The sequence below is a fragment of the Salvelinus namaycush genome, chromosome 28, assembly GCF_016432855.1.
Source record: "Salvelinus namaycush isolate Seneca chromosome 28, SaNama_1.0, whole genome shotgun sequence".
NCBI classification, from domain to species: domain Eukaryota; kingdom Metazoa; phylum Chordata; class Actinopteri; order Salmoniformes; family Salmonidae; genus Salvelinus; species Salvelinus namaycush.
The window spans coordinates 19,802,166-19,819,653 of record NC_052334.1 but is presented as its reverse complement, the minus strand read 5'-3'; the positions used below and the strand labels follow the sequence as shown (position 1 = coordinate 19,819,653).

Sequence of the window (17,488 nt, the reverse complement as noted above, 5' to 3'; positions counted from 1 at the left end):
GGAACCACCAAGACTCGTCCTAGAGCTGGCCGCCCGGCCAAACTGAGCAATCGTGGAAGAAGGGCCTTGGTCAGGGAGGTGACCAAGAACCCGATGGTCACTCTGACAGAGCTCCATAGTTCTTCTGTGGAGATGGGAGAACCCTCCAGAAGGACAACCATCTCTGCAGCACTCCAGAAATAATTAAGCCTTTATGGTGGAGTGGCCAGACGGAAGCCACTCTTCAGTAAAAGGCACACGACAGCCCACTTGGAGTTTGCCAAAAGGCACCAAAAGGACTCAGACCATGAGAAACAAGAATCTCTGGTCTGATGAAACCAAGATGGAACTCTTTGGCCTGTCACGTCTGGAGGAAACCTGGCACCATCCCTACAGTGAAGCATGGTGGTGGCAGCATCATGCTGTGGGGATGTTTTTCAGCGGCAGGGACTGGAACTAGTCAGGATCGAGGGAAAGATGAACGGAGCAAAGTAGAGAGAGACCCTTGATGAAAACCTCCTCAGGACCTTCGACTGGGGCAAAGGTTCACCTTCCAACAGAACAATGACCCCAAGCACACAGTCAAGACAATGCAGGAGTGGCTTAAGGACACGCCTCAATGTCCTTGAGTGACCCAGCCAGAGCCTGGATTTGAACCCAATCGAACATCTCTGGAGACCTGAAAATATCTGTGCAGCAACGCTCTCCATCCAAACTGACAGAGCTTGAGAGGATCTGCAGAGAATGGGAGAAACTCCCCAAATACAGGTGTGCCAAGCTTGTAGCATCATACCGAAGAAGAATCGAGGCTGTAATGGCTGCCAAATGTACTTCAACAAAGTACTGAGTAAAGGGTCTGAATACTTTTATATACATTTGCAAAAACGTCTAAAAACCTGTTTTTGCTTTGTCATTATGGGGTATTGTGTGTAGATTGACGATGAAAAAAACAATTTAATCCTTTTTAGAATAAGGCTGAAAAAGTCTGAATACTTTCCGAATGCACTGTATATGCCTAGGAAGGAATGAGATTGTCTATGGTTATTGGCAAAGAATGTTACTTCAAATCAACAAAAATTGACAGAATGGAACCTTATTTTCTATTGGTTAGTTTGACAGAGCATTAAGTTTGCTGTGTGAACACCCCTCCATTGCATGTGGGCCGCACTGAACACAGTGTAATCGAATCATCTCACTTCAGACGACCCATGAGTGTGAAGCTGGATTTCACTGTTTGTGTGCCGTATGTTTTTCTATAGCAGCAGAGAAGGTTTGAATAACCTCTGTCATTTTGAGAGTGTGAGTTCTGTGGGAGCTATCTGTTCAAGCTTTGTTAGTGCATAGGGCTATCTGACAGACATGCCATGGTCAGTTTACAAAGAGCTGTCAGTTGCAGCGCTGAGAATCAGTAAAAAGTGCACATCTCAGAGCGTAAGTGTTCGGGATGGTGAAAAATATGATGAAAAGAAAGGCACAGAGATTTGGGCTTTTTAACTAATAGCTTCCTAACTCTGCTGCAACTCTGCAGAGGTTTTAGACTGCTCTGTCCACTGTGAACACTTGTCACCAGCTATAATAATACACGCCACACCAAATCAGTGACCCTCTACGGGGCTCTCAGACACATTCCTCTGACAATAGAAAGCCACAGACAAAAATGAAACCTAAACCACCTCCACACTGTTTTTCCCCTTCACTAGCCTCGCAAACACACAATCAACATTTAGCTACAAATTACAGACAAACAGGGCAATTATCGTGTCCACAAATGTTCATTCTATACAAGGAGGCCTTTAATAACATACCCTCCTATTGACAAATGTTCTCACAGGCCCTTTAACTCTACATCCTCCTTCTCCTCATTATTGTAGGACAGTGGTTAAAGCCGTAAAGAAGCTCTCCTTTTCATTTGTCATCTGAATGGTTGCCAGCAACAGCTGTGTATGTCCAGGGTTAGGGTAGTTTGCCCCAGAAGTGTTGATTGAGGAAGAGAGACAGAGCAAATGGAAGTGGAGAAGCAACATGAACAGAGGAAGATCTTGTCTCACAGTACTGATGTAAACTCGGTTCATCTCAGTAAAGAAGTATTTTGAGACATCATGTACATCTGAGTAAATTTACAACTGACCTCCAAAGTAATCAAGCTAAACATGGATACCATCAAGATGTAATTACTCTAGTCCAACTCCTGCTTTTGAAAAACAGACGAAGTGACTATCTTAACTACTCTGACCACCACTATAACAGGCTTCAGTGCTTTTGGCCGCAGGCTTTGCAACCACAACCCAACAACACTGATCAAAACGCACACACATACAGTAGATTTCAAAAAGATGCTCTGTAAACTTTAAAAAGCACATTGTATGTCGGAACACTATTCTCCAAATTCTATTTCACAAAAATGTTATTGGGTTGTCCACCCCCCCCTACAGACCAGCAACAATGACAAAGAGACAAAAGCGCTGCTGACGTGCATTCTGGGATTTAGACAATATTTACACACCCCAACTCTCTTAGAGCGATGATGCACCAGTTTATATACAATTCCATAGGGCATCCTACAGCTATGTCCAGTCTTTTCCAGTGGATCAGTATTCCCACTCATCTGTCTTCATGTCCAGAAAGCTGAGGATGTTCTGGGCAAACTTGACTGCTTGCTTGCGGGCCACCTTGGTCATCTCGTCGCCCTGTGGGTCGACCGCGTCCAGTGCCAGCAGCTGTTTGGTCAGAAGCTCCTCCAGCAGCATGTAGCTCTTGTCGGCATGCTTGCCATTGAAGCAGAGTACCTGGGCCTGGAGGTCTGACAGGCTGCCCAGGACTATCCACACAGCCCTGTGTTGTGAGGGCTCGTTGGGGCTGGGCTGGCGGCAGATCAGGGCCTCACGGAGGTCCAGGAAGGTGATGACAGCCTGGACCTCCAGCACGGCACGCCGCCGGGCTTCACGGATACAGGGGTTACGGGCTGTGTCTACCTGGTCCAGATGTGTGAGGAGACTCTGGAGCTCAGGCTTCGGCCTGAAGAGGTCGCCCACCCCACAGTGTCGCAGGACCTCCCCCTGCAGCTGGCCCACCCGACCACGCACCGCCTCAATCTGACGGATAGAGTCATTCTGCCCCAAGTCATACCTGAGGAAAGATATATACAACACAATCACATTTTTGAGCCAAGTTGTATCTGAAAGCATGTACACACACGCATACTGTATTTCCCTTCTGTATTATTACTCCAGAGCGTTTGTAATTCTAGTAAAGCTGAGTACCTGCGCGTATCGTCTCCCTCTCCCTCCAGGTCCAGGTGTTTGAGCAGGCTGTTGATCTCCTCCACCACCTGTTTGCGGTAGTTTCTGACCGCTGCGTTACCCGACACGTCCAGGGCATCCAGCTCCACTAGGAGCTCAGTGAGCACGCGGGAGAGGTGGGCACAGCTATCCCTCCCACTCAGCCCCATCAGCAGTGCCACCAGCTGGCTGCGCGCAACACTCACCTGCACCATCACCTGGTTGATCCTCTGCACGGCCACGTGCGTGTCTTCTGACAGGGGAAGGGTCTGCTGGCGCGTGCGACCCTCGATCACGTCCTGCACGGCACACAGTCGTGTCAGGGCCCGGTAGCGAGCCTTGCGGAGGGGCACCCTCCCTCCTGTCTTCACCTGGGTGAGCCTCAGTATCAGCTCCTGCACAGCATCCACCAGCTCATCACTGATCTCTGCTGTGCCCCCAGCCTGCTGAGGCTCCACCACCCCCTGCTCCACCAGCCTCTGGGCCTCCCGGCTCAGCTCCTCGATGGCCAGGCGAGACGGGTGGGTGGCGTTCTCCTCTAGGTAGCGCAACAGCCCCTCTACTTCCTGGGCTGCTCTCTTGCGTGCCCCCTGTAGGTCTGCCCTGCCCTCCGTGTCCACCTGGTCCACTTCCAGGAGCAACTGGGTCAGCTCGCGCTCCAGGCGCCGGTACTCCCGCTCGTTCTTTAGCCCGCTGAAGGTGCACACTTGAGGGCCCAGAGACTGAACCTCCCGCTGGACCTCATAGAGCCTATTCATGGCTGGGTGCTGCTGCTGGCTGCCATGGTCCATTCTCTTCCCACCATTAAAGGGCTTCCCAAACAGGCTGAAAATAAGGGTAAGCGCAAATACATTAACAAAAGTTCAAAGCTGAAACACATTGATCTACAGTCTGATTGGCTCAAACACATTAAGGAAAGAAATTACACAAATTACCTTTTAACAAGGCACACCTGTTAACTTCTCTAGGATAGGGGGCAGCATTTTCACGTTTGGATGAAAAGCGTGCCCAGAGTAAACTGCCTCCTACTCAGTCCCAGATGCTAATATATGCATATTATTAGTATTGGATAGAAAACACTCTGAAGTTTCTAAAACTGTTTGAATCATGTCTGTGACTATAACAGAACTTATTTGGCAGGCAAAACACCGAGAACAAACCATTCAGATTTTTTTTTGAGGTCACTCTTTTCAATGGGTTTTCATTGGGAATCCAGATTTCTAAGGGACCTTCCTGCAGTTCCTATCGCTTCCACTGGATGTCAACCGTCTTTAGAAATTGGTTGAGGTTTTTCCTTTGAGAAATGAAGAAGTAGCCATGTTCAGAATGTGGCTCCAGAAAAGTGTACGGTTTGTTAGAGGCGCGTGACCAGAAAGCATGCTACATATTGTTTTCCTCCGGTATTGAACACAGATCATCCCATCTTCAATTTTATCGATTATTTACGTAAAAAAATACCTAAAGTTGTATTTCAAAAGTAGTTTGAAATGTTTGGACAAAGCTTACAGGTAAATTTTGAGATATTTTGTAGTCACGTTGTGCAAGTTGGAACCGGTGTTTCTCTGGATCGAACGCGCCAAATAAATGGACATTTTGGATATATATTGACGGAATTAATCGAACAAAAGGACCATTTGTGATGTTTATGGGACATATTGGAGTGCCAACACAAGAAGCTCGTCAAAGGTAAGGCATGAATTATATCTTTATTTCTGCGTTTTGTGTCACGCCGGGAGGGTTGAAATATGATGGTCTGTGATTGTTAGCTGGGGTGCTATCCTCAGATAATAGCATTGTTTGCTTTCGCCGTAAAGCATTTTTGAAATCTGACACGTTGGCTGGATTCACAACAAGTGTAGCTTTAATTTGGTATATTGAATGTGTGATTTCATGAGTTTAATTTTTAATAGTAATTTATTTGAATTTGGCGCTCTGCATTTTCACTGGATGTTGGCCAGGTGGGACGCTACCATCCCACATATCCCAGAGAGGTTAATTGAAATGCATTCCAGGTGACCACCTCATGAAACTGGTTGAGAGAATGCCAAGATTGTGCAAAGCTGTCATCAAGGCAAAGGGTGGCTACTTTGAAGAATCTCAAATATATTTTACTTTTTTGGTCACTACATGATTCCATGTGTTATTTCATAGGTTTTGATGTCTTTACTATTATTCTACAAGGTGGAAAATAGCAAAAATAAAGAAAAACCCTTGAATGAGTAGGTGTCCAAACTTTTGACTGGTACTGTGTGTGTATAATATATATATATTTTAATTCTTCATCCTTAAAATAGGAAAACATTAAGAAAAAAAACAAAGCTCCAGTATGAGGCTTGTCCAATTCCATATGTTAGGCCAGGTGTCCTTGTTCCCATTATGTAATGTTGACCTAAGGCAGTGGCGGTCGGTGCATTTTAAGATGAGTGAGGACAATATTTTTTTATGAGCATGACTGTCATTCATATTCTATTCACCCAGCGTAATGTAACATGGCTAGGTTTAGGCTTACTACATGATACTAGAATTGTCCCTACACCCATCATGAGGTTGCTACAACCTAGACTATGATTGAAAGTTTACAACATAGGTACATATGTTGAGAAAAATGTGACAGACATTGACACATTCAATACCGCTTTGCAAACTCTTGCCTGCATCTAGCTGATCTAGGGTGTAATCATTAGTCCAACAAGTTGCAAACAAGAGTTTCTATTGGACAAATTCAGGTATGTTTATCCTCGTTTTGTTTGTTTCCATTTAAGAAACGTTTTTCAACAGAATCAGCGGAACGAAGACACCCCTGATCACACACAAACACAGTTCACTTTCATAGCAGCCACATACAAACAGCATGATCCCTTTGATCGTTGTATAATTCCTTATCGCATCTACATGCTAGCCTCCTCTCACCTTTTTCCTTCACTTGTGGAGTTCAGTGCACAACACATCAGCTGTCTGTGACCAGGCCAAACCTTCATATCATAACTGCTACACCGTTGTCACCATATTAGCTAACGTCAACACAGCTACCAGAACTAACGCATTAGTAAACACACTACAATCATGTAGTAGTGTACAGTCAGCAAGCAGTTTCAAATCAAACCGAATACAACAAGTGTAGACCTTACCGTGAAATGCTTACATACAAGCCCTTAACCAACAGTGCAGTTCAAGAAGAGTTAAGAAAACATTTACCAAATAAACGAAAATAAAACAATTATAAAAAGTAACAATGTAAATGTCAATTTAAATAGTCCGTTGGCCATTTGATTAATTGTTCAGCAGTCTTATGGCTTGGGGGCAGAAGCTGTTAAGGAGCTTGCAGTGCGGTAGCAGAGAAAACAGCATGACTTGGGTGACTGGAGTCTGAAAATTTTATGGGCTTTCCTCTGACACTGCCTATTATATAGGTCCTGGATGGCAGGAAGCTTGGCCCCAGTTATGTACTGGGCCGTACGCACTACCCTCTGTGACGCCTTACGGTCAGATGCCAAGCAGTTGCCATACCAGGCGGTGATGCAACCGGTCAGGATGCTCTCGATGGTGCAGCTGTAGAACATTTTGAGGATCTGGGGACCCATGCCAAATCTTTTCAGTCTCCTGAGGGGAAATAGGTTTTGTCAGGCCCTCTTCACGACTGTCTTGGTGTGTTTTGACCATGATAATTTGTTGGTTGATGCTTACACCAAGAGACTTGAAACTCTCGACCCGCTCCACTACAGCCCCATCAAATGTTAATGGGGGCCTGTTCGGCCTGCCTTTTCCTGTAGTCCACGATCAGCTCCTTTGTCTTGCTCACATTGAGGGAGATGTTGATGTCCTTGCACCACACTGCCAGTTCTCTGTAGCGTAGCAGCTGCGTCATCTGACCACTTCCATATTGAGCGAGTCACTGGTACTTCCTGCTTTAGTTTTTGCTTGTAAGCAGGAATCAGGAGTTTAGAATTATGGCCAGATTTGCCAAATGGAGGGTGAGGGAGAGCTTTGTATGCATCTCTGTGTGTGGAGTAAAGGTGGTCTGGAGTTTTTTTCCCCCCTCTGGTTGCACATGTGACATGCTGGTAAAAATTGTGTAAAACTGATTTAAGTTTCCCTGCATTAAAGTCCCCAGCCACTAGGAGCGCCACTTCTGGATGAACATTTTCTTATTTGCTTATGGCTTTAAACAACTTGTTGAGTGCAGTCTTAGTGCCAGCATCGGTCTGGGGTGGTAAATAGACGGCTACGAATAATATAGATGAGAACTCTCTTGGTAGATGGTGTGGTCTACAGCTTATCATAAAATACTCTTCCTCAGGCGAGCAATACCTTGAGACTTCTTTAATATTAGACATCGCGCACCAGCTGTTATTGACAAATAGACACACACCCCCACCCCTCGTCTTACCAGACGTAGCTTCTTCTCTGTTCTGCCGGTGCATGGAAAATCCCGCCAGCTCTATATTATCCGTGTCGTCGTTCAGCCACGAGTTGGTGAACATAAGATATTACAATTCTTAATGTCCTGTTGGTAGGATAATCGTAAGTCACCAATTTTATTTTCCAATAATTGCATGTTAGCCAGTAGAACGGATGGCAGTGGGAGTTCTCGCTCGCCTACAGATTCTCAGAAGGCAGCCTGACCTGCGCCCCCTTTTCCTCAGTCTTTTCTTCACGCAAATGACAGGGATTTGGGCCTGTTCCCGGGAAAGCAGTATATCCATCTCGTTAAAGGAAAAAGCTTCTTCCAGTTCGTGGTGAGTAATCGCTGTTCTGATGTCCTGAAGTGATTTTCGGTCATAAGAGACGGTAGCAGCAACATTATGTACAAAATAAGTTAAACACAAAAAAAAATAACAAAATAACACAGTTGGTTAGGAGCATGTAAAACGTCAGCCATCCTCTTCGGCGTCATCTTATCATCCGCAGTTATATCGGCGGGCCCCAGTGACCATGAACTTATAAAACCAAAAGCTTACCTTGACTTGGAAGAGTTCCAGTGTTGGATAGCCATAACTAGCTAGCTAACATAGCATCCCTCTCTGTTTGAGCCTGGTGTTTGAGTAGGCTAAACTAGCAAGCTGCATTCGCTAGCTAAGTGAAAAAAAATACAACTAAATATCTCTATTGCTTCTCCTTCATTTTTAAGAAATTAACTTGTTCAAAGCTGTTCAACTATGCACTGCAGTGCTAGCTAGCTGTAGCTTATGCTTTCAGTACCAGATTCATTCTCAGATCCTTTGATTAGGTGGACAACATTTGAATATTTTATTATAGTTTTATCTAAAAAGGCTAACTTTAATGTTTCACTATTTTGTAAAATATTTTTTTCTATTTTACAAAATAAAAACAAGCTTGAACAAGCAGCCTTTGTCCACTTATTTCCTCAAATGAACAATGAGCTACTGGAAGTTAAGTGTACAACCCTAATTTGTTAGTGACCGCTTAACCAACAAGAACCATGCAGGCATGTCCTAAAAAAAGGCAATACATTAATTCAACTTTCAATGATAACACTAGCATGACAATCATTCAACTCATTACTGAACGTAGGCTATAGATCTAGGCTCAGTGCAGGCTACTATTTCAGCTTTCCAAGACTGTCTAATGAACATCACTGAACTAAGTCTAATTACTGCAACAACAACAAAGCTGTCTTAACACCCCAGGTCAGAAATAACCATAATCGAGTTACATTCTTCAGAGAACGTCTGACCTAACAAAAAAAGGGCACCCCACAGAATGAATTCCCCCACTCAAAGATGACTGTTGGCATAATTGTATCAAATAGTCAACATCACTACTTACAAAAACTCCAGAGGGAATTAATAATATCAAGCTGGCTCCGGTAAGAGAACACACCAGTAGCCTAAATTCTGTGCCATCGGCATCCAGGCTCCAGACACAGCAGATTGGGAGGCTCTCAAAATATTTACTGCTGCTGTTCCACAGTGATGTGTCTGTGATGTCACAATATACAGGGCATTCTTCTCATTCTTAAAGATGAAATTTGTAAATTCACTCGGTCTATCTACTCCGATTTTAGAGCACTCTCGTCTGAGTAACATGGTCAGAGTGAGGTGTTCTCATTTGTGTTTGAAAGTAGCTAGCAAGTTAGCTTGGGTGCTTGACTGCCGTTGTGAGGTCAGAATGCTCGGATCAACCCTACTCTTCAGCCAGAGCGTCCAGTGTGTGCTCTGAATGATCCGAGAACAAAACACTCTGAATTTACAAATGGACAATCTGAACTCTGGCACTCCAGAGTGAATATATGAATGCACCCAGTGCGTAACTGTTATGACCGTATGTTGGGGATTTTCCAAAGGGGATTATAGTGAGAAAGAGTGCCGATTGAGCAGTCATTATGGGGTTACTAGGGTCCATTTAAACTATATTCAGACAGAAATGTTTTAATTCGGACTATTGGTAACATTGCAATACCATTCAGATAATAAACCCAAATTAGAAGCCTAAAATACTGTCGGTGTGACAGTTTATAGCAAGGGTGGGCAAACTTTATTTTTTATTATCAATTTGCGGGGGCCTCCCGAGCGTCACTACAGACCCAGGTTCGATCCCAGGCTGTGTCACAGCTGGGATGTGACTGGGAGACCGATGAGGCGGCGCACAATTGGCCCAGCATCGCCCGGGTTAGGAGAGGGTTTGGCAGGCAGAGATTTCCTTGTCCCATCGCGCTCTAGCGACTCCTGTGGTGGGCCGTGCACAATGCACGCTGACACGGTTGTCAGGTGTACGGCGTTTCCTCCGACACATTGGTGTGGCTGGCTTCCGGGTTAAGTGGGCATTGTGTCAAGAAGCAGTGCAGCTTGGCTGGGTCGTGTTTCGGATGACGCACGGCTCTCGAACTTCGCCTCTCCCGAGTCCATACAGGAGTTGCAGCGATGGGATAAGACTGTAACTACCAATTGGATACTACGAAATTGAGGAGAAAAAGGTGTAAATTTTTTGAGCGGGCCGTACTTTGCACCCCCCTTGGTCTATAGCGTAAACCTATCTTTAGTGTTGCCTCAGGAAAGCCATTGGAAAAGGTTGAGACAATTTAGGCCTAGGGTCTATAGTATTACCCTATTCACACACATTTGTCAGAAAGGACAACAAGCAGCCTGTAACTGAGGGTTAACAGAAAAATTAAAGACAACAGGCCTCATGGGAGAGAATCAGACACTTAGCCACTAGGTTACTTGTCTTTTGAATTAAAGGCCAATTGCAGTCAAAATTCAGTTGTTCATGTGTTTTATGTCATATTGTACAATAGGTAATGAAACTAACACTGTAAAAGTGTGAAACTATTTGATCAGTGTTATTTCCTGATTGTTTTTCAAGCAGCAACTATCTACACAGGACCTTCGAATCAGCCTGTTTGCATGGGTGGGAATCTCGGCTTTTCTGGTGACCGGCAATTTTTGTACATTTTAAAAATGGAAAAATCTAACAGTAAGATACTTAATTGTTAACCAGAAAGGGAGATGTGACATTGATATAAACCCAGCTGCATTGGGCAATAACAAAGAGGTTTCCAAACCTCTCTGCCATAACCGCTAGTTTTTATTTTCCCCCATCCCCACCCAGACCACTCCAAGTCAGTCCAAGATAAACTGTTTCTCAATCAAGAATTCTTGCTCAAAAGCTACTTTTGGCCATTTTAATGGAAATCCATTACAATGAGGAACTTAATTGTTACCCAGAAATAGCTGCATTTGGGCCTTTAATATAATCAGACACAGTAGTTAGAAAGACCATCTCAGAAGTACAATAGCAACACAGTATTGTCTATCTAAAAGAATGGTGACGACCATGGGCCGAATCCACTCAATTGACAAGTAGACTTTCATAACAAAATCCTATTGACAGGAGTGCATGATTACACATTACACAACCACTAAAAACATTGTTTATGCTTGGTACGTTGAATAAAACTGCCTACATTTAATTTTGTTGTCAGTTTAATATGAGCAAGGAGCCTAAATAAAACTAAAATGGCTAGTCAAGCCTCCCAGATGTGTAGGGAGGAGACAGACATTGTTATGGCATCCTGGTTTTGGAGAGGGCTCCAATCCAGGATGCTACCAGCGAATGTCCCTTTTCTGGACACAATGGGGCAAGGCTACCTGTGAGGCCAACAGCTTACAAATAAAAAATTGCCTGACAGAGAACCCGATCCGAAAGAACATATCAAAATTGAGGTCTCCTTAGAGCTACCAACTTGACTTATAGTTTACGTAGTATATTTATGTATTGATACCTGTAGTCTAGAATTGATTAACATAGTGTACGGTGATGCTCTATTCTCCAAAAAGCGTTCTAGAACAGTCCCTCTTCAAACGCGCAGCAACCCACTGAGCAAAGAATTACTGTTCATACATAATAGTTCTACATACCTAAAAAGGGATTTAAGCATTGTCATTGTAAGCAGACACTCTAATCATTTAGGCTTGCAGTGCTGCCACTATCTCTCAAACAAAACGCATTTTCAATCTGCCAGTTGCTAGGTTCCTGTTTCAATGTAACAAACGCCAGCAATGTCTCACTACCTTCCCAGCTGCGCATGAAATGTCTCACCTTTTCAAAGCGCCAAAGACATTTGCGCACATTTCTAAAGATGTCCGTTTCCATCAGCTAACCAACTATGATCGTACGCGCTGTAGTGTGTAATCCAAATTAATATTGTTTGTCTTTATGTAGCTATGCCGGCTATTTCGTTTTCAATGGCTGATTCACCTCGGTACAGTACTGTCGTACAGCATTAAGCACTGCGTGCGGTGTCGCCCCTCCCAAGCACCAATTCAGAGGGTTTGTTCACGCGCGTCATAAACTAGTCTTCAGTGAACTGTAAAACGGGGTCGTGGCCATATTTTAGCAGTTTGATAGTCTGCTATTGTCAACAAGATACGTTGTAACTTGTAATCACTATTAAACACAATTAAAAATACATTCTATTTACATGGGCTATGTCAAGCATTTGACATCTCTACCATTGAACTACAAAAGAAGATCTCTAATTGGCATCTGGCAGCAAGTTGAGACCAACTGGTGCTGCTGGAATACCACTATGACAAAGATTCCATTTTCACAACTGTATCATGCATTGCCAACTTCCATATCCATGAAGAGTATTTGGGAGATAAGCCTGCCTATACACAAAATTGATTAGTTCAGGGGCTTAAAAACTCATGAGAATATAACATTACATAATATTCAGACAGAAGTGTATAGCCCTAGAACAGACAAAAATAATTTAGTGATGGTCAGCCATGACATGTACAATCTGTAAATTTGGCCATGATTCATAACCAACAACTGGCAACCCACACCGTGGGGACTGTGGAGGATGGTTGGCCACTGAATAAACCGATAACCTGGGTCCCCTACTTATGCAGGGGTCGCTTTAGAGTTTAGAAATCTGCATTTTCAAAATATTTGCATTTTAAACACTTTCACTTGCGTTTCATATTGAAAGTCCGTTGTTTTGCTTCAAGAGTGATCAGGCGCATGCAACTATAGTATTCATTCACTGAAAATACATTAGTGCAGTGGTCACCAACCTTTTCTAAGTCAAGCTCACTGAGTCAAAATGCAAGCCGATATCTACCGCTAAGATTATTTTTTAACATTACTTAAAAAACGTAAGCCTATGCAACATTAACCTATTAAAAACAGTACTGTACCAATGTGGTTTGTGCAGTAGGCTATAGGCCCAATACATTATCGACATATATTGGCTTTGCATGAATTGCCCTGCCATTCTTTATATTTTTTATATTCAATTTCAAAATTTGAGATTGGCTCTATGATTTCACTGGTAATAGATCTGTTGTTGCATTACTTGTGAGGCACAGCTGAGTGAGAATACATTTAAATAATTTGCTTTTTATTTTACTGGGCTGATGGTGCTTGCATCTGATGGTCAGTCTCAGCTGAGGGCAGCAGACTCAGAGTTCGCCTCTAAATGTCCCTCCACTCTCCCCTTCTTTAGCTGACATTGACCAAAAAGGACAATGTCTTCCAGCTGATAGCTTAACTTCACTAGGGTAGGGGGCAGCATTCAGAATTCTGGATGAAATGCATGCCCAAATTAAACTGCCTGCTGCTCGGGGCCAGAAGATATGATATGCATATAACTGGTAGATTTGGATAGAAAACACTCTAAAGTTTCCAAAACTGTTAAAATAGTGTCTGTGAGTATAACAGAACTGATTTGGCCATGCAGGAAGTTTTTTTTGGGGGGGGGGGGTTTGTAGTTTTCTATTCAATGCCATTACAGTATCCATTGACTTAGGACTGAAATTGCAGTTTCTATGCCTTCCACTAGATGTCAACAGTCTTTAGAAATTGTTTCAGGCTTGTATTCTGAAAAGTGAAGAAGTAAGAGCAGTCTGAATGAGTGGACCCTAAAGTGTCAGAGCTTTTTCATGCGCGAGACCGACTTTCTTGTTTACCTTTCTTGTTTACCTTTTAAAACGTTATTGTCCGGTTGAAATATTATCGATTATTTAGGCTAAAAACAACCTGAGGATTGAATATAAACATCCTTTGACATGTTTCTATGAACTTTACAGATACAATTAGGATTTTTTTGTCTTCCTGTTTTGACTGCGTTTGAGCCTGTGGATTACTGAAGAAAACGCACGAACAAAACAGAGGTTTTTGGATATAAAGAGACTTTATCGAACAAAAGGAACATTTATTGAGTAAATGAATGTCTGCTGAGTGCAACCATATGAAGATCATCAAAGGTAAGGGATTAATTTTATCTCTATTTCTGGCATGTGTAACTGTTCTACTTGGCTGGCTACTGTTTGTAATGATTTGTCTAGTGGGCTATGTTCTCAAATAATCGTAAGGTATGCTTTCGCCGTAAAGCATTTTTAAAGTCTGACACAGTGGTTGGATTCACAAGAAGTTAATCTTTAAACCTATGTAAAATATGTTTTGTTTTCTGAATTTTTATAATGAGTATTTCTGTATTTGAATTTGGCGGCCAGCAGTTTCACTGGCTGTTGAAGAGGTGGGACGCTACCGTCTCACGTGCCCAAGAGAGGTTACCTCAAGTCGCACCGCATTATTTCTGCCTCATGCACAAATTCATGTTCTCACTCCTGTGAACAGAGAAAGTGAAATATTCCTAGATATAAAAAAATTATTATAATAAAATAAGACTCAAGCCGCTAATAATAACAGTGCAAGCCTATTGATACACTTTCCTACTCATTCATTATAACTGCAGTGCGGGTTGTAGCGCAAGTAAGACAATGCTAATTTTATGGCTTATAAGTGTTGACAGTGATGAGTAAAAACATGTCATGGTTTTAAAAGTTTTGAAATCTCACAGTATCAACTTTACTTTAGCTTTATTTTACGCCTGATACATTACTGCAGACTTGGTAATCTGCTGGTTCGTCTCAAACTAGATGTAACATAGTAATTAGTATGATATGTTAGGTATGGTTACATAAAACAGGTTGCGAGTTCCAATCTCATCACGGACAACTTTAACATTTTAGCAACGTTTCAACTCCTTTGTATGTTAGCTAACCCTTCCCCTAAAGCCCTTTAACCTAACTACTAACCATAACCCTAGTCCAATGATTTTATTTATTTATTTAGCCATAACCCCTAGCCTAGCAAATGTTAGCCAGCAAGCTAACATTAGCTACCTAGCTAGAATTCGTAAAATATACTATGTTTTGCAAATTCGTAACACATTGTACATTTTGCAAATTCGTAACATACAATACGAAGTGTAATTCATAACATAAGAAACGGGTGATGGACATCCACAAATTAATACAAACCAAACAACATATCATATTAAATGGTCTCGAATATACGCACAGAATAATATGAAACGCTCTGAGACCAGAATAATACGAAATCCTCTGAGACCATCCGATTGGCCAGCGGTAGACCTATAGTGCATTTGATTTGTTCTCCAGGAAGGCAGTGTTTGTGCATTCAGACACATGAAATGGTTCAAAATGGGAACAATCTGCTTACCCAGCTGAATCGTATGCACCTACCAACAGCGCGAGAGGAATACATAAAAATAGGAACGCAAAAATAACGTTATTCTTGATTTTTTTACAGAAATGTTTGGCAATAAACTAGAAATGCCGTGGCGATCGACCAATCGGTGACCACTGCATGAGTGCAACACATTCGGCAGAAAATAACTTAATTTTCATCAGATGACAACAGAAGCGCAACGCTATTTGGTTAGCAGCCACACAAGTAGACGAGCTTAGCCTACAATGAAAAAGCAAGATTTTTTGTAAAAAAGATACATGGCCATCATATTTCTAATGTTTATCATAAAGAATGTAGCCAGCTACATTTTCTAATGTTTAGCTTAAGTTAATCTTGCATTTTACCGGAGAAAAGCAGCTACACATCTCCTTTGTGAATTATCATTCGAGTGGAGAAATGCAACTGAAGCACAAAATTAGTCTGATGCCGAGCAGAAATTACAATAAGAAACATTTTAGATTTGCGTTTACAAAACACAGAAAAATATATTGCCATTTTCTTTGCCTGAAAAACACAACATTTTGCATTAACGAGACCCACGCTATGGTGTGTAATTTCATATTTAGCCAATATTTGTAACATGCTGAGCCTGAATAGGTCCCGGGTGTCTTCTTCGTTGGCTGCCTTGTCTGTTGGCTGCCTACTGAATGTGAGATGGTGTGACCCTGGCCAATGGTCATATTTGTAAACACTATGACCAGTGGTACAGCGGAGGGTAAATGCACCACGGTCAGCTTAAGCCACCTATTTTTCTGCAACTACATCACTAACTGTGACCTTATAGCTAGCCCCTATCTCAAAGGATCATCTACAGGCCTATTAGACCTCAATCTGAGGCACCTGGGGGGGTTCTTTCCCCCCTTAGAATAGTTCATAATCATGGGTCGTGTTCAGTAGTACAACACAGCCAACTATATTTTCTTATTGGACAAGTCCATGTAGTTGTGAGCAAGAAGTCGCCGCGCGTTCATATTGCTAGGTCTACATTTAAGTCACAGGGCCCCATTCGAATTCCTTTAAAATGTGCACTTTTCCTTCCTCAGTAATCACTGATGCCATGATTGGACACTGGTGAACGCAAGGGCTCCACCAGATGGCTTTCACTTGCACAGTCATTTCGAAATTCGAATCAGTAAATGAAGGGGGAAGGAAATACTACTTTTTGTAGAGTTCCAACGGGGACCCAGTTGTTGGAGGACAATGAAGCCTCTTTGGGCCAGGGGCACTGCTGGTCAACAAGACCACACTTAGTGACTCCGAGTCACTGGTCCCCTGACTGACACCATAATGTCAGCCGAAGTGCAATAAATCCACATATATTAATGAAATCATCAATGTGGTGTCAACATTTTTTTGTATTTTATGTACAAGCTAAATGTAGGCTAGCTAACGTCGTCGAAATCCAAACGATGCCAGGTAAATAAATACATTTGATAATAAATACACATAATAAACTGTACGGAATATATGATAAGCTTACATGCCCGTATTCTTACCTGCATAACCAACGTACAGCCATAGTAGTGAAGAGATGGATACAATACTAAACATTACAACGCACAACTACAAACTGGGGTGTAGATAGCTACTAGCTGGCTAGCAAGACATTTTCACAGGGGGGTTGGAATGGGAAGAATGCCCCCGGCGTGACAGGCTGGCCAAGCGGGATCGTAATGACCACATTTCTGAATATGAAAACGCTTGTTAGGCGTTTAATTCGATACACATGCGGACATCGCAAACAGCTAATATTACACTATTGCTGCCGCAGACAAAGGGTTCTGTTACAGAATTTGACAAAGTAATCCGAGAGCAGTGTTGAATCGGTGTTATACGTTGGTCGTCCAACCTAATTTCAATACAGGAAGTACGTGGACCGTCCTCAGTCACGTGGTATCTTTGCAAGTTGGCCACACCTATAGCTCAGTGGTCACGCACACTAACTAACACTAACTTCGAGTCGGACAGTCGGAGCTCCAGACAGATGCCCGAGTTTCCGCCTTGAACTTGGATGACCATTCAAAACGATTTTTCCTAGTCGGAGCTCGTTTTTTCTCTCTTTTTCCCAGTTGTCTTGAAAGCACTGAAGTCAGAGATTTCCGAGTTCCCAGTTGTTTTGAACGCGGTCTAACGCCAACTATGAAACAAGGGTTGATACCAGTGGAGGCTGCTGAGAGAAGGATGGCTCATAATAATGGTCGGAATGG

At 42.8% G+C, this 17,488-nt stretch overlaps 1 protein-coding gene across 1 annotated transcript; it reads right to left on the bottom strand.

The window, feature by feature from the left end:
- Positions 1-902: 902 nt before the first annotated feature.
- On the bottom strand, positions 903-17,286 carry LOC120023719 (BAG family molecular chaperone regulator 5-like). The gene is made up of 3 exons (XM_038967787.1): positions 16,778-17,286; positions 3,240-4,082; positions 903-3,105 (listed from the first exon to the last, which is right to left on the bottom strand). Exons 1-3 carry the CDS (start codon positions 16,798-16,800, stop codon positions 2,568-2,570), a joined length of 1,404 nt encoding a protein of 467 aa, XP_038823715.1. The 5' UTR covers positions 16,801-17,286; the 3' UTR covers positions 903-2,567.
- Positions 17,287-17,488: the final 202 nt, after the last annotated feature.